Source organism: Triplophysa dalaica, chromosome 4, assembly GCF_015846415.1.
Source record: "Triplophysa dalaica isolate WHDGS20190420 chromosome 4, ASM1584641v1, whole genome shotgun sequence".
Lineage (NCBI taxonomy): Eukaryota > Metazoa > Chordata > Actinopteri > Cypriniformes > Nemacheilidae > Triplophysa > Triplophysa dalaica.
This window is the reverse complement of record NC_079545.1, coordinates 24,300,103-24,318,612: the sequence shown is the minus strand read 5'-3', so window position 1 is coordinate 24,318,612 and position 18,510 is coordinate 24,300,103. Positions and strand designations below refer to the sequence as shown.

The 18,510-nt window shown below is 35.8% G+C and overlaps 1 protein-coding gene across 1 annotated transcript in view; it reads left to right on the top strand.

Annotated features, from left to right (window-relative positions):
• Nucleotides 1–9,532, top strand: part of antxr2a (ANTXR cell adhesion molecule 2a) — a 42,451-nt gene extending 32,919 nt beyond the window's left edge. Inside the window, exon 17 of the mRNA XM_056746855.1 lies at nt 6,223–9,532. Within this exon, the coding sequence (XP_056602833.1) occupies nt 6,223–6,261 (39 nt within the window). The 3' untranslated portion in view covers nt 6,262–9,532. The remainder of the gene's footprint in view (nt 1–6,222) is intronic.
• The last annotated feature ends 8,978 nt before the right edge of the window (nt 9,533–18,510 follow it).

Here is an 18,510-nt window from a genome sequence, read left to right as displayed (position 1 = left end):
CCTGTGCCACTAGTGATACTCGGAGAGACCCCTAGTGGTACGTGACACCACGGGAAATAAATAAAAAGAAAGATCCATTTGGTGTTAAAACTAGAATTAAAAATGTTATACACAAATGATAAATACGGTACACATCTTGTATAGCCTATGTGCAATTTTAATTTATAATGAATTATTGCGATTTGTCATTGGTCGATGTAACTCAACGCAGAGCGGAAGCAAACAGATGATTGTTTGTCTCTCTCTCTCTCTTCCGATGAGCAGCTTGCAAATGAATCTTCTTATGTATTTCTGAACTTGCACCACTTTAAAAGCTGTTGTTATTGCTGTAAAGCGCTAATTCAACACGCGTCTGCATCTACTCGAGGTTAAATCAATGAAACATTCATGAAACAAGACAGACTTAGGCCTACTTAAAACAGACCCTGTAATCACCACTTTATTACTCACCTTTTTCCGATTTATAATCTTTAGATATTTATATGTTATATAAAGCATTTCTCTGCATGTTTATGCATATATTTATACATATCCTCCGTGTTAAATATTCTTCCCACATTGTATGTCTTTAATATTGGTTTGTAGTCTTTTTGCGAGACCCCACAAAGCTTATAAATCCCCATAAGAGTAATTTACAGAGCCCTGTTTATGGTAAACTAGAGAAAAGTGTTTTGTGTCCACTATTACTGCTGACTTGAAAAAAAAAAAAATGTTCTTTAGTTTGAAAACGACTTGTAAATAAAAAAAGTGTTTGTATTATGATTAGATACACCTCGACTATCAATGCTGATGTATTATTAATAAGGCAAGTAAAGATTCACAGCGCTGCTTATAATTTTAGTGTTTATTCATGTGTTTTCTATGGCGGTTGTTAGGTGGTACCTGAAACAACACATTTTATTAAAGGTGGTACTTGATCTGAAAGGTTTAATAACCACTGTTCTACAGTATACTTCACAGAGATACTTTACTTAAGTATAGTATTTTCCTAGTGAGGAGAAATGAGAAACTGTTCCTAAATCACATTTTCCGTTTGATAAATAAAACCATAAAATAAACACAAGCGCTCTTATTCCTTTTCGGGATGTTAAGCAGGTACACAGACTAACTTCTAACACTAACTCAAAAACTTGCATACATAATAAAGATGTGCCAATCCGCTATAACATCCCCTAAATAAGCTGTTAAAAAGAAAGCATTCATCCATCACCCACTCTTACATCTGATTTTCTTTTATTAATATATAACTACACTTGACCCCCACCTGATAGTTAACATTAGATTTACTCTTATTCACAGTGTTACTGTAAGCATGATGATATGGTAACATATTACACTGAAGTTGACAGCTTTAAAATTAACATTTATTTCAAATGCTGTTGGTGCTGTCCTACACTCCTTCACAGACATTAGGGGCCAGTTTGTGTCAGTGCAAACGCCTCATTTGGTGTAAAAAAACGACTGTCTGTATTTACTGAAGACACGCAGTGAAAATAAGCGCTGTAAAGGCATGGACGGTGATTTTCTAACTGACCTTATTGTATATGCATTTGTAGGAGTTTCAGATGCAAACTTTAGAAAGTATGTATAAATACAACGCGATTTACTACGGTTTACGTTCATTATTTATTGCATTCTGGTATTTGCACTATTATTTAACGCCCAAAATAACATGTCTTAAACCCTGCGCTAGTTTGCGCGGCTCTTGCGTTGGTCACTATGGCAATCAGATAATGCATAAAATGATCATTATTTTAAGTTTATTTAGTGATCAATATGTCACATATGTAATGCAAACACAGACAAGCTATAAGTTTTATTATGGCTGCACATTGACTCTCATTGGTTCTTGTGTCTCGTTGTTGTCTCGATGACTAATATTACTTTAAAATGTCCAGCCAACCTGTTTCTCTCCGTTTTTTTGCAAGAATGAATATTATTTCCATTATGGGAGTATACACTTCTTTATGTGGGTGAAAACATGGCTAACAATCTATAATATCACAAAATGTCTTGTATCATAATGTGCAATATTTCATTACTTTTGTAAGTGATACATCTCTAGTGAAAGAGCAGCTGCCCTCAAATTCAGCCAGACGTATGGTATACTTGAGGTTTAATTCACAGAACTCTAAAGTACATGCACACTGCGATTCGCTGTGCTTGCTGAAATCAACCTGTAAGTGTAAAAATGTATCTGCAAGTCGAGCTTAATGGACTGGTTAGGTTTTTCATCATCAACTTTGCCTCTAATATTTTCCCAAAAATGCGAGGCTGTAATGACCAATTTGTAAACATCATGACACCCGCTGCCAGCGTAGGATTTTTACTGGCATCTGGAGATTAAAAACCATCACTCTCCCGCTGTCTCCCGGGTCAATCCGGCAGTCATCAGCCCTTGATTGCTGATCATATGTCACTTTATTTACCCAGAAGACTTGATTTGAGCCAGTAGGACTCGCTGTATAAATATTGTGTCAGCAGGAGGGGGTGTTTTATACCCTTGTAAATTACGGTGCGGATGTGCCTCTGAAAGACATTGTGGTTTATTGTGACTGGGGACTTAAATTACAGGGATCACCACCACGCTGTCAAAACCAACTCTCTCTTTCAAAGCAAGCTGCGGGCGGAGCATTATCACATCCTCCAGAGCCTTTAAGACCCATGCAGTTATGCATTTTTTTTAAATTTAATGCATATCAGAGGATCGGCTTTGATTCCCCAGCAACAGAAATATACAGTTTCCAAACATAAAATCAAGAGCCTTTTCTTGAAGCGTTTTAATGTATTCGCTGTTCCAGAGCCTATATCACTTTTTAATGACTGGAAATTTATCCAAGTTGTCAGCATGCGTTAGATTGTAGGCTCTCTTGGCTTGGTTCTGAATCTCAACCAGACCAGATGGCTGTGCTATGTGGGCCGTATGTGGACCATGGGTGTGGAGATAGTGGGGGCCAGCTCTAAAGTGCAGGATTGCTCACATTCTGGCAATTTCCCTAGGCCTGTTTGCAGCTGCACTTCCTGTCCTATTTTGAACTTCTAATATGTTCGGTGTGTGGAAAAGGCTTTTAAAGCCAGACCTTATTCTGTGCAGTGTCACAACTGTTTTACAGATGATGCGTAGACAAAAGAAAGATTGCAATAAAAAGTTATAGTTTTATCTTCACTGCAATTAAACATGATTGCACACTTTGAATTGTAATATCTGGTTTTTACTTTTTAGATGAAAACAGCTCTATTATGATTAAGTTAGTGCTTCTTAAACTGGGGCCTGAAATGGATCCCCCTTTGGCTAAAATGGATCTAGGGGGGCCCAGATTGTGTGGCATTTTATGAAATATAGAAATTAATCATAGATTTTATGCAATCAAACATTAGTAAAATAAGATCACCAACCAAAATGTTCCGGCATTGTATAACTAAGAATTTTATGAAAATTTTAGTTTGAGATTATAAGTCTTTATTTGTGGGGCCGCAAAGTAATGCATTCTTCTCAAAAAGACCTTACAACCAAAAAGTTTGTGAACCACTGGAAAAAACGTCCATGAATTCTAGAATAAGAAATCAACTCCCAGATTAAAAAAGCTTTTGGTTGCTTGGGATGGTACCAAGAAGGACATGGGTTGATGTCCATGAGTTCAGTTCCACCCCTCAATTCCTGGATTTCACTCCTTTAAAGAACTAAAAGTGCAAGACTGCTCCTCTGAGGGTTCTTGGGTTTGGGAAAGCAAGCTGTTTCGGAGACATGCAGATTCCTTCGTTGGACAGGTGCCCAAGCAAACAGCTAAATCAGAGTTGCAGATTTCGTTCTGTGAAGTCTGGTGGCCGTCGGACGGGCATGGTTTGGAGATGGCTCATAAAAGTTGAGGTGGTGGGGTAGTGGTGGCCCCCAACAGACTGTCTCTGTTTGACTGATCTGTATAGGTGTATCAAATGTACGGAGTTAGCAAGGAGAAGCTCTTGATACACTGAGCCTGTGTGATCTATTAAGGATGGCATGAGAAATCTCTGTTCAGGCAGATCGGACACGAGTCTTTTGCCAGGTTTATTAAACTGTTGTTTTGAATTTATCCTGCTTTTATATGAATAAACTGGTTTACTGTGGTTGTTTAATGTTTGCCCGTACTTACTATTGAATAAGTTTAGTTCTTCCACACACAGTGAGTTAAATGTTGCTGCTTCAAATTTTTTATGATAAAGCAAATATTTTTACAAATTATTATTTGTCATTTTCTGCATTTTTTTTCTGATATTGACTTGAAATTGCAAAAGAGTATGGCCTGTGATATCAAAAGTAACTATCTTTCTACTATATGTAAAGAAGTGGACTTTTCATCATTCAAGACATGATTTTTCATGTACAAAAATATGTAAAATGATCGAAAAAGAACGCAAATTTACAGGAAAAATGTTATTTAAAGGCTTATTCCTGGCACCCCAGCTGCCAGAAAATGTCTGTATTTTTAAGAGATTTTTTTACAGTATATCCAATACAGGTGTAGGCCTACTGAGTAGCTTCAAATTTAGAACATGATGCTAATTTAAACATTAAGAACATCTGAAGACATAGCAGTACAAAATGCATCATTTGTGAATACTTCCCCTTTAGAACATGACAGTATCTAAAGAAAATACATGCCTCTTAATGCTATCATATCAACTCCAATAAAATCATATTGACATTTAAAAGTGATATCTAGGCCATGGTTCTACTATTCTAGGGGCACAGGTGGGCTCTGCCTGTCTCAAGTGTGTCCGATGCCAAGTCCATGCATCCTGACCAGAAGCAATGGGGTTAAAATACACTATCGTTAACAGTTTAGAGTCATAATACATTTTATTTTACACATTTTAAAATAAAAGTACTTATCAAATGGAATTATGTTGTGATAAAAGAATGATAACCGTACATATCTTATATTCATATATATCGTATCGTATATCTTATATTTGCCTTTTATTTGAGGATCTTTGTACTACAATTTGCCTACAATTTGTAAAAGATATACCTTTGGTACTTTATCAACCCTTATTCTCGGCTCTTATTGATTGGCTGCTTATTCTTCACTATATGCAATTCTGGGCTCTTCGCTATTCTTCACAAACTAGTGTTTTTTTTTTTGCTTTGTATTAAGAAATTCATGTTTTAAGCAATTAAATTGAACTACAAATACACTTTAGGCCTATTCAGAGTTAAGTTTTTGAGGTCATCAAAAACAATGCAGTCACCTGACCCTAAACTTTTGAACGGTGGTGTAGGTCTACCAGTAAGTCTGTGTATGACCGTATTGATCAGCACCTGGACGAATCTTACGACAGACTTATCAGAGCCATTGCGGAGAAGCCAGACAGCTTTTCAGAGTTCCTACTTCAAAGCCTGCAAAATCCAGTAAACTTAGCCACACTATCAGTCGCGGCCAAAACAGCATCTGATGTGCCTTATTTGTTGACGGAGTGAGATCTATTGCAGAGGGTGCGCCTCGCTTGGCTTACAATGCAGGGACAATGTAAAGCCCCTTATTCGTGGATATTATAAGAAGTCCTTGGGCTTCTTCCAGTATGCAATGCCAATTGTGACTTGAAAGTAGGGCAAGTGATTCACTGTAGTTAGGAACCTAATATGTTTTAATTGATTCTTACACGCTAGTTCTCAAACTCATGTGTTATGAGAATATTTTCACTCTCTGTGATTTGGTTTTAATGCAACATTAAAAAAATTGCGGAACATGCATAATTGTGTGTGTTTGGCTCTCTGTGTGTATTTTTGTGTTACGTGGTTGGTAATATGCTAGGCGAGAGCTCCCTCTTGGTGCCAGTGCACCCAGTTTCCCCATCAGTCAGTAATGTGTGTGCTAGAGATACAGAGCTGTTTACAAAAGACACACTAACGCACACATTAAAGCATTGAGAAAGTCACAGGGTTAACACAACATTTCGTTGATTTACTTAGTTATTCACTTTTTTAATATGTATTAATATTATTTAATATGATAATAATAATAAAAGCAATATTTAGACATTAGTGAAATACTAATAAATCAATAATAATATTATGTGAGCCAAAGTTTTGGCTCACATAATAATGACAAAACAACAAAAAATATGATAATTATTATTATTGTTGTTCTTGTTATAATTATTAAGTGATTTTGTTGTTGAAAAATGTTACGTTTAAATGAATCAATGAATTAACCTTCTTCTGGCCTTTTCTTTGTCTTCTAGGGAAGGTGTATAAATTTCAGCCGGATACAGCGTCAATAGATGACAGTTGCCAGTCCCCAAATAATTTTCTCTCCAAAACGCTGATGGGCCGACAGAAAAAGCATCTTTTCCTCTGGATGACATGGCTTGTCTACTGCCACTTTAAAGTATCCTGCTTCAGACTGATGTACAAAGGGATCCCGTTTTGCGTAGTATTAGCTTTCCAAACTTAATTAAGTATTATATGGTATCCCTCCAGCTACTGAATAAAAAGAGGAGGATTAAATATCATTCAAATTGTCAGATTTTACAGCGGATCTGGTTATGCACCGCAAAGAAGAGTTTTTTTATACTTTGACCATATTGTGCCTTATGTGGAAAATAAATAATCTTATGGACACAGACGGAGGCTATTTTCAAAAAAGCGGAATAAGATAAGGCTCTTTGCCGTTGGCTGGGAAGAAGAACTAATCCCAGTAGTCTCGCAGAGAGCAGAAGTACTTTGCCTCTTGGCAATGTCTCTTCACAAAAATCTCTCCAAGCCCACTATCGTCGGATGCCTAGCGGGGTTTCTTTGACTGGAGATCTTGTCATTTTAACACAGAGAAGCGCACACGCATGACAAATTGTAGACAGTATGCCCTAAGGTATTGGAAGCAGTAAGATTTTGCCCTTTAGTTCATGAAGACACCTTTGTATCAATGCGAGAACTGAGCAGAGAAATTAATAGAGCGTTATTGCACCGCAAGACACCCTGTGACCAAAGTGCTCCGGCAAGGTTTTGAGGGACACATTTCCCTCTGGTGGCTGATGCCTCCACCCCACATATTTGGCAGTCTGTTCTGTGCTCACTAATGCATAGACATTCACAATTCATAAACGTGTCCATCGGTTTAAGGTTTTTAGACGTAAATACTGCTGTCTGTTCACTGCTCTCCAAAGTTGTTTCCAGTGGTAGCTTTTGGCACAGAAGTATCAAACTTTGGTAGCAGTAGCAGCAGCAGTATGTGAACTTTTCTAAGAGGTTTATATTTTAAATCAGGTTCGACGTGAAATGACCTACACTCGCATCAATAGAAATGAAGAGTTCTTCATCTGTGCCCTCACATCCAAAACATCTGAAAGATCGAACCGAAAGGGTCGACGGACGGATAAGTATTGTTCATTTCCAGAAATTATCCACGTAGCGCTCCCCCCTCTATTCGCACACAGAAAGGCGAGCAATAGATATTTATTTTAGATTTCTTCAACGCGCTGTCACGACGACGATTGCGAGTGATGTCAGCGCGAGCGGAGACACTGTGGGGGAGGAAGAGGGCGGCAGCTGAAGAAAAAGGCTCGAACGATCCAGTCACTTTCGATACGCTACTTCAGATGCAAAATGGATATTCGAGTCGAAATCTGACAAAGCGTGCCGGCTTTGACGGGAAGTGGTATAGACAATGACCAGTGGCTGGGTCAGTGGGATGTCTCGGTGCAAGCAGGGATGCTTATCAAATGACACTAAAAATAAGTTCAACAACCATCAAGTTTGAGGGGGGAACAGAACGGGGTGGAGTGGCTCGCATTTGGTGGGCATGCAAGTGTGCAAGATGGCAGGACCATTGGGGACAAAAAGCTCTGGTTTAATTATTTCTTTGTTGCTCGCGTCGTAATTGTAGAGACGTTAATAATTACTGCCCTCGTCCCCCCCCATCCCCTCAAAAATTTTGAAAGAATGAAATACAAGCCCAGAAAAGGTAAACATTCTAACCGTTATTTGAGTGGCACCTGCAACTTTAGCACTTCTTGGATAGTTTAGGTGAGTGTAATTTACAACCTTATTTTGGCAGGTTTGTCCTACGTTTGAGATCAAAGGTATTTAGTTAAGTATTATATTTTCATATTAGATGCAACGCAGCTTCATATCATTATCAGCTATTTCCGTGGCTCACCAGAATCTCTGATTTTGCCTTCCTTTTTTTATATTTTTTTGTACTTTAATGTTTCTAAATCATTGTATTTCCTTGTTTAATTTCCTTTTTTGTTAAGATACATTTTACTTTATTTATATTTTGCCTGGGATTCGAGACATTTTTGTGTTTTTATGTTTCTGGGCCCATTTATGCCAATTTTATTTTTATTTTTGTGTAGCATATGGAGTTCTTCGTAATATTGAACTAAAGGCAGGATATAAAAAATTATAAAAAAAGATTAGTCATTTATGTAAAAAATGTAATATTGCAAAGTAAATGTACAGTTTGCATAAAACAATTATTTTGTGTTTGAACAAATGAATGTCAACAACAGTGCACTATTTTCTAAATTATAACGCAAAAGCAATATATTAATTTAGTTAATTTTAATCAATTTAGTTAAATTTAAATAATACCTTTTTGTAGACATTGACATTTTACACATTTTAAGTTAGATACATTTGTTGTAGTACAGTACCTGTCTTATAGTTTTATTTAAATGTCCCACTGCAGTCTGGCCAGTGAATGTAATTTTCAAAGTAACTTATTTTCTTCTCCATCTACACAAACACCAAATAAATAATTGTGTTTTCTGATTCAACAATATAGTATGATATACTTTTTGTCTATCACTTTTTTTAAACATCACTAGTGCAGTGGCTCAAATTAAAAATGTCCATTCTTTATTCAACCTCGTGTCATTCCAAACCCGTCTATGACTCTTTTTTCTGTGCAACTCAAAATAAGATATTTTAATAAAATTATCAGGAGTTTTATGTACAGACAATAGTCCAAAATATCTTATATCTGCTTTATAATGCTGGTTTTTGAATGACAACAAGGTGCGTAAAATACGAAAAAAGTTTATTAGTCATTAAAAGCTCTCAAAAGACATTAGTCTCTCATCATACTGTAGACACAGGCCATTTATGTTCTTTAGATTGCACATATACACTTTGCAAAATTGACATCCAAATACCACAGTTTTTTATCATTTCTTTTATCAGCTAGTGCATCGAGCAGTTCATGTTCAGCTCCACTGTAGGCAAATAGATGCAATGCTCAGGAGCAAATAGTGTATCAATAAATGCAGGGAAGTTTATACATTTAACTGTTCTGAGCATGTTCACTATGTTATTCATCTGTTTTTATCTATTTTTGCACTCGTTTTATTACTTAAAAAAGTAGATCATGGTATGCTGAAATAAGATCATGCACACAAAAACATTTTCACACTTATCATCATTGTGTGAATGATTTTAAATGCATCTCATTTTGTGCATTTCTCTTTCTCTCAGTATTATAGTTTCAGTCTTTTTCTATCATTTGTACTTTGCATTTATTTGTATAAATAAATTGCACCTCTTTGAAATGAATCTGTGTATCACTGGACTAGAAATTATTTGTCAGACATCACACTTAACACTGAATACAGTGTTTTTTACAACTGCAGTAATCGGCTTTTGGTGGACAAATTTGGGCACTTTGTGATCTGATGGACTAGCAATTACATGAATTATCAATGTAAATACAAATTAAGCATTTTTAATTTTTTAACCTAAAATTCACTTCATAGAGATTTTCATAAATCTTTATTCCACTAATTAAAACACAATGAAAACCGCCAAAGTATCTCCCACTTTAGTTTTTTAGTGATATCTGATATTATCAATTACATGTAGCAGGGCTATCAATGCCAGTACTACTCACTGGTTGCAAAGGCTAAAATCTATAAACCAATGTTGTAACAAACTTAACGTATTAAGTTCTAGATTTTTGGAAGCTAAAATTGAATTAAGAAAAAATTGTTGGGTACCACTTATCAAAGATGCCATAATATGCTTACAGTCAAATCTAACTGTGATATAAGAAAATTCAGGGTATGACAAAATAATCACTTATTTAAAGAACCAAATTTCAAGTAAGAGATCCAGGGTCTCTGGTACATTAAACCTCTTTGCCACTGTGCTGTTATAAAATTTCTTGAAAACCTAACTTTAGCTATGTTTTATCTGAACGCATCATCAAATCTTGCAGTGGGACTTCGAACTCTTGAAGTGTGTATGTGGACGGTGCTTTTAACAGTATAGTGTCCCCATCACATCACTGGGGCATTAGGACCCATAGACCACAGGACAAGTTTTTTCTGTTTTAAGAGCAGTACATGTTCAGTACCCTGATCTTGTTTACTATTTGTTTTTTTTCTTATTTCTTATCTACTACATGACTTAAAGTGTTACATTGCAGATTGGTGGTTTATGATATATTACTCCAACCTGCTCTCATTCAAGTCCATTGGAGCTTAAACACAAATTCACTGTTCATGCATTCAGCCCCTCAAGGTCTTGGGTAACAAGCAGTATGTATATATTAAACCTACCGGAATTCCCACCTAACCCTGTTTTTTTTCGGCTGTGCCTCACACCCCAGCAATGCATGACCAAAAGCATCAGACTGTTCAGTGCCGCTCATAATTTCCTCTTGAAATGAGGCATAATAGAAGTTTCACACACGTGGCTTTGGCTGTAAAATGACTCTTTTTAAAGTCTTGTGCCTTGTAAACCTGCACCTTTAACACAACTTTAGGTCACAAAAGGAGATTTTCCAATTAAGCTGAGAAAACGCTTTGAGTTGAGTGGCATGGATCATTATTGCTGTGTTATGAGGTGTAAATGTTGAATTATACGATTTTAAATGGTTATTTTAGTTTGATGTAGTGGAACTTGAAACTTTCAGGGAAGACAGAATGAGAATGCATTAAAGGGTTGATGTCACTTTTTTTAATTGTTCTTTAACTTATAGCGTTAATAAGTTCATCGCCTTTTTCCTCTCTCTCTCTCTCTCTCTCTCTCTCTCTCTCTCTCTCGCTCTCTCTCTATCTCGCTCTCTCTCTATCTCTCTATCTCTCTCTATCTCTCTCTCTCTATCTCTCTCTATCTCTCTCTATCTCTCTCTCGTTCTCTCTCTCGTTCTCTATCTCGATCTCTATCTCTATCTCTATCTCTCTCTTTCTCTATCTCTATCTCTCGCTCTCTCTCTCTCTCTCTCTCTCAGAATTACATTGGCTGTTTTTTCTGTCGTCCCTTTAAGCCTTCTGTAAGAACTATTTTATTTCATTTAGTTCCTCAAGATATGAACTCTTAAGTCTTATCCTACCACGAAAATGCTGGAAGCCAGTTGTGTGACCTCAAAAATGTGTCACGGGAATTTATATTGTATTGAGGAAAATGAAAGCCAAAAAAATTGAAATATTTCCTCTCCTTACGATTGCCATAAAACAAGATCTAAACTTCCTCTTATTTAGTGCAGCTGTTCAGTTAAGCCCCCTAGTCTAGTCTTAAAGGTTATCCCACTATTCAGTCATGTACGAACCATGGGTAATGCTAACCTTTTTTTGAGCCCTTCTTTTTAGACCTGACTCTTAATTTTATGCATTGCATTTAAAAGGGCATTAAAACTAATCCAACTCATATTGTAAAGTATCTTGTTTCAAAGTGCAACATGTGGAAAGTACAGGTGGGGTTTTAATGTGTTATGATTTTGTATTAAATGTTTTTAAAAACTTAAATCCATTATTTGCCGTTTTAAAGAGTTAGATGTGTTCCTTAACATCACTTATGATGTTATTCAGCCGAGCTCAGAAAAAGCATAAATACCACGAGGCATCGTGGCTCCAGCACACTCACTTCAGTGCTGGGAGTGTTAGGGGGTGTGCGAATCGTTCCGTCTGTTAATGATAAAAACCAACATACGAGTGTCGCTTTAGTTATGTCTCCAACATGAGGGCAAAAACCATTGGTCTCCACACAAAGTGCTAAATGCGCTGAATGAGTAGTCTCTTAGCCAATCCAAAACGAGGAGGTGTAAATTGCGCTGAATGAAGGCGGGGCTTGCTGCAGGAGTCACCAGAAGAAAAGTCACCTTGCCGCTGGTCAGGAAAGTTCAGTTAATGGGCATGGAAAGGAACAATGGCTGGAGGTGCTTTGTCCGCAGTTGTTTTTAGAGGTCTTTGTCATCTAAAGCCCAGAACAGCTTTTAGAATTTGAGAGCAGATGTTTTGCGAATTTGCACTAATACGTGTATTAATGTTTTGGACATTTATTCTGACGCCATAGCATTTTCAAACATCCGTTTCTTCCCTTTCAGAACATCTTCATTTGCTGAAATGATCAAACTGAGATATAAAACATTGACTTGCGCTCAAATCAACAGTAAACCGGTCAGCAGAACATGTAGAACAATGCTCCTCCCATCCTTTTTGAGAGCTGTTAGAGATATGCACGCCATTCCAATTTGGTCCAGTGCAGATTGGGCAAATGAAGCCAACACCGCCCATAATCCAGCCTGCCCAACAGAGAGATGCACTGAGAACACGCGCTTTACTACCTCAGTCGGTCCAAGTTCTCTAAGCACAAACACAGCCCGCCCACACAGGCAGCGGCACCTCTCCCCGTCGCTGGCATCATTTAACATTACGATATTTTCCCTGTGTTTTTTTGACGGATGATGGGGCCTCATTGCTATGCAAGTACCAGATGAATCATAAACCTATACCATATGCCATCGCAATTTGCTGATGGGACCAAGCTGTTTTGTTGGATATAAAATCCGGGGATTATAAATGCTTGATCCTCAGTGAATGGTGGAGGCACAAGGTGGGGTGAACACAAGCCATCTTACCAAATGAATTGGGTCAGCGAACACAAAACAGGGAAAAGATTTGCCGGTGTCATCATGCAACTTTTACTTTGGTTAATCCTGAAAACAGTTGAATTATTATGGAGAATGGCATTGTGGGGGGGGACAAAAGCAAGCAAATATTGATAACATGTTTATCACCTTCAGTCAATGTCAAAGCTTTACAAACAAAATCAAAGGTTAATCTGGGTTATGATTCCTTTTTTTAAAATTAGGTTTAGATCGCTTTCACATGAACTCAGGATTAATATGTCTGCCTGGTTACATTCTGAAGGCACAACGGAGCCAAAAGCAGTTCAAAACAAGACTGATGCCTATAAAAGCTATGTAACTTTTTGTTATACAGTTTTATGATAGATGTAAAGAATTTATAGTTTTTATTTTTAAACAAAGATGAGTACAGAATTATTACTGGAATAAAGTTAATTTAAAGTAATGATAATTTAGTCCGATTTTTCACGTATAATGAGTACTGAACTATAATTTTACGAAATTGTACTGTTTTACTACGAAAAACAAGAAAACATGAAATTTTACAAGACAAACTGTTATTTTAACAGTATATTTGTGGCGCCTTTAGAAAAAAACTTTAGATTTTACATAATGTTTTAACGGCCTATATTTAAAATACAGTCAAAACTGACAGCACATTTTCAATAAAAACATGGGAAAATTTATTTTACAGAATATTCAGAAATTTCAGGGTTTTTTTACGGGGTTTTTTACAGATCTATATTTACTATCTTGTCCTGGTAACCCACATACAAGATGTGCCCAGTTTGATTAATGAAATTTGGAGATAATGGGTGAGTAAGATACAATTCACAGTAAAAAGTTGTGAATGCTTGCGAATTATTCTGGCCATAGATGAATCAACAACCAACAATAACAACATCAGTCACCTAAAGAAGATTTACTAGTCCAGGTTTTCGATTATTAAAAACAAGATTAGCAAAAGTTAATCTATAAATGTCTGAAAATCTACTTGATATTAAGCCCTTGCTAATAGACCTTCCTGTTTATATACCTGTTGTACAAAAGCATTAGCAAACCCATAATCTTACGGCTATTCTGAATAACCTGGCTGCAGCTAAAATAAACACATGCAGATATTATACTCAGCATCTGTAATATTGCGCAATAAATTCTGTACACAATATTTGTAAACAGTATTTTTAAGTAGGCTTTTATTTTATTCAGTTGTCATTAAAAAGATAAAGATTCATTCGACAAACCCAGAACGATTTATTTACCCTACAAAATGTACACTTCACACTTATGACAAAATGCCGGTTAAATAAAAATGTGCTAATCCTCTGTCTAACGTCACCTTCACCATAATCCTTAACAGCCAACAGCTGTAATGTGTAATGTGATTATGATGTTCATCAAAAACAGCCTTCGAAGTACCCGCATAGCAAACTGTTTGTTTGTCTCTGTGGTTTAGTCATACCCCAGGTGGTCAGTTTTTATCCAAACCAATATGAGATAGCCTTGAATATTTACATATACACTTCAATATATTTAAACTTTTTAATATAGCAATTTTAGTACCACACAGTTTGTTGTTTTTATTGAATTAAATAAAAATATAAAATAATTTATATTAAATTGCTGTATGTACTCTTATTATGAGGTCAACATCCAAAAGCTCCAAAAAGTATATCCATCATTACAGTAATTTTGAAGAAAAATATATTTTAAAGAATGTTGACAACTAAACAATAGCAGTACCCATTCAATTCCATTGTATAGACACAAAACCAATGCAAGTCAATGGGTATACTGCCATGGTTTGGTTACCAACATTTTTCAAAATATATTTTTTCAAGGTCTGCTGAAGAAAGCAATGTTGACAGAGAATGATGACAGAATTTTCCTTTTGGAAGAAACTATTCCTTTAAAGCCAGCACAACATAGATAAAACATCTACCTACAGTAATAACTATAAAAACTGAATGTATCTTTTTTGTGTTTAATGAACTCTGAGAGCTTGTGGGCTTCACTTCACTTATCAAGTATTCTGAACTTTAACGTCCGTCCACTAGAAGTTGCACTGGCCCCCATAACTCATGTCCTGAGAGGAAGAAGGCTGACCACCAGCCTCCCAGTTTTAATTGAGCAGGACTGCAGCAGACTTTATGTCTTACATTTTATGAGCTTAGCATCCATTAAAGGCCAAACTGCTGAAATTCAATCATTTTCATTGTGGAAAATGTTCACAATCAATGTAGGATAGGTTTCTTCATCAATCAATATTACATACTGTAGGTTCACAGATCTCTGGACACAAGTGGACAAGTCATGAATTGTGTTTTTATGAACCACATCCCTGCTAAAAGTTCATTAGTATAGCCAGCAATGCACTGATCTATTACTGCTTCACAAGGCTATACAAATTAAAGTTGAACTGACATCTTTTGGCACCGACCTCACGGGTAATTTGTGACTATATCTTTTAAAGAATTTGATTTATTTTTTATTACGAAATTATGTTTGTTTCCCTATAGCATAGCACTGCCATGATAAACATTACCTTTATCATCCATTCTGTCATAATACATTCAAGAAATGATGATGTGGTTTGACTTTAAGTCCAGTAATTCCTCATGATCAAACATCCAATCAAATAATATAAGCCTATTTATACTGTTTTTACTCTATCAAAATGCAATGTTTGTCTGCTGTAAACACCTTGTAAATCTATTTAAGACTACATCCCTTGAACCCGATAATGAAAAATCTGTAATATCAAATTGCATGATTCTCAGAGTGCACTCATATCATATATTACATCACATATTCTCTCATATCAGAGATTACCAAAATACTTCTTATCAGATTTCAGACAGTATGCAAAATCTGAAATACAACCTGACTCTTGAAGGACAGCATGTCCTCTGATACCTCTTGTTTTCAAACCGCTGTCTTTGCTATCAGGGTATATTCAGGATGTTTTGTTTCGGTGGTGAAGACAGACAAGGGCTGGAGGTTGGGGGCAGAGATCACTGACGGTCGCTCGTACCCACCACCCCAGGGCACACCAGGTGAGAGATGCAGAGAAAGAAAGATTCACAGCTGCGGAGTTCTTTACAGGCAGGCGAAAGGGCCCTGAAGGCACATCTCATTATTTGAAGGTCATGCGTTTTCATACATGGAGAACCATGTGACATGATAAAGTCTGTCCCCCCGATCTACTGGACCCCATTTGATGGTCAAGAGGAGAACAAGCAGTCAGGATATGATAGAAGCAACAGTAGCTACGATTGTATTACATCATTTTTATCCAGACTATTAATTTTTACTTTATTAAATTTATGAAAATTATTTTCATATTACAGCTCGTCTTTGGTCTAGAAAATACTGGGTTGTTTTTACCCCTTTGTTGGGTAAAACAGGAACAAAAAACATATCGTAATTTATAACCAAACTGTGGGTGGAGTGCAGCTAACAAAATAGGTTTGGCTAACATTCCCATTAAGTTAAAATCCTATTTCAGCACGTTTTTAAACAATCCACTTAAAATGCAACAAAGTTTTTATAATGTTTTTTTTAACTTTGAGATTACTGTTAGAGTACATTAGCCAACGTTCTGAGAACCTTGCCTAGGCTGTGCTCTGTTAGGCCATATTTATATTTATATTAGACATATCAAATAATTTATTTTACTTTATAAGATAAGTAACAATGGTTTGATTACAGTTGCTTATTCAGCTACTTGTGACTAAAAACGTAGGCTGTTAGAGCAGGCTCTTTTTGTAACATGAAATGTTACAATTTGCCCCACAATTAAATAAAAAATTGCAACCAAGATATAAGGGTAGAGCCTTTACGGAAATCACATTTTAAATGAATAATTTTAAATAATTTAAATAACTAGCCTGAGAAATGTTAATGCGACTACAAAAGTGTGTACAAGCCACAATCTGTCCTACTTGATATGCATGATTGTTTTCACAATTTTTACAGAGATTAAAATTACAGATGTTAAAACATCCACTGCAAACAAGTAATGATGCAAACATGAACCATCTGTACCTCATAAACGTAAGAAACTGAAACAGGGAACAGTGGTATCTTTACTCTTCAATAGCTGCTCCTCAGGGTCTAGGCATATAACCCAATTAGTTTATAATTGATGCACTTTGAAAATTAATTAACTTCAAAACCAAAGGCTGGCTTATAATGAACTGTCTGCTTTACATACTGCTTTTAGAATGTGGCTGCTATTATTGATTTTGACTGATGCACTGTTGTGAACCCAACACCCCACCACAACTGCCACCCATGAAATCATATGTCAGTATGCAGGGCACTGTATACAGATCTAGCTAAGCTAATTTGTTCATATTTTTTAAAGCAAACAGGCAAACATGCAGACATGAAATCATAAGTAATATCTTAAATTGAGTCATAGTATAAACTATGGTTAAAGGGGAACATGCATTTATCTGAGATTTTAATAAGCTTAACTCAGCAGCTGTCACGGGTCCCGAGAACTCGGATCTTTGCTATACTTTACAAGCCAATAGCTGTACATTATCAACTGTTGCTAGGGTTCAGAAATAGCAATACATATATTTAGGTTTCTCTCTTTAAGACTGTCCTCCAACAGTGTTTACTGGCAATGATTGTTTTATAATTTTTCATAATTTACAGTCATAATTTTTTTATGTGCTCTTTTCTGCATCAGAGTCAGCATGTATATTACATCCCTGTGTCTCACTGGCCATAACCCGCATCCAGTAGATTTGCATTGGGTCATGACTCACGGTAGGCACGGGGAGGATCTCTGCAAACAGATGCTCAAAATTAGCAATAAAACAAATTAAGGCTTTACATACTGTATACTAAATATACCGTGTATTGTTTGTAGAAACAGTTTTAATGTAAGACATTTAAGAACATACTGTAAATGAACTATTTTATTGCTGTGCTAAGGAATTGAACATATACTACCTGTAAGTGTTTAAATGCATATCTTTTCATATAATATTTGCTGTAAAAAAGCTATCACACTTTATAAGATCTCCACTGAGTTCTGAAATTGCAGCCTGTATTGTTGATAATGGATTATTTATTATATTATATTATAATTATAATTATTTATATATTTATATATTTATATATTATAAATATATCTTATTTATTATAAAGAATTTAGTGCATTGTATCAAGTAACAGAAAGTTGTGCATGCAAAATGTCATTTTACTATAGAGCAAATTACATTAAATTACAAGTTGCTTAAACAATATAAAGGCACACACATATACCCATATAGAAATCCACTATCTGCTGCAATATTGTGATCTGTAAATCTAAAATTAAATAGTTAAAAAAGGCAATGCTTAGATTAAACCTGAATAAAATGAGGCATTCCAAAATGTTATTTAAGATTAAAGTTGATAATAGAATTGTTTAAAATATACTTCATCTATATTGCTTCATATTTTCGGTTTTAAAACCATAACAATTCAATACGTATTTAATTATGTTGATTTCCTTGAAAGGAAGAGACAAATAGACTGCTTGACTGCAGGACAGGACACCATTAGTGTTAGAAATATTCCTCTTTAAAAATGGCCATATGGGGGATATAACAAGACAAAATGACACAAGAAAAAATGTTTTTTGAAACACAAAGACCGTCTGGCT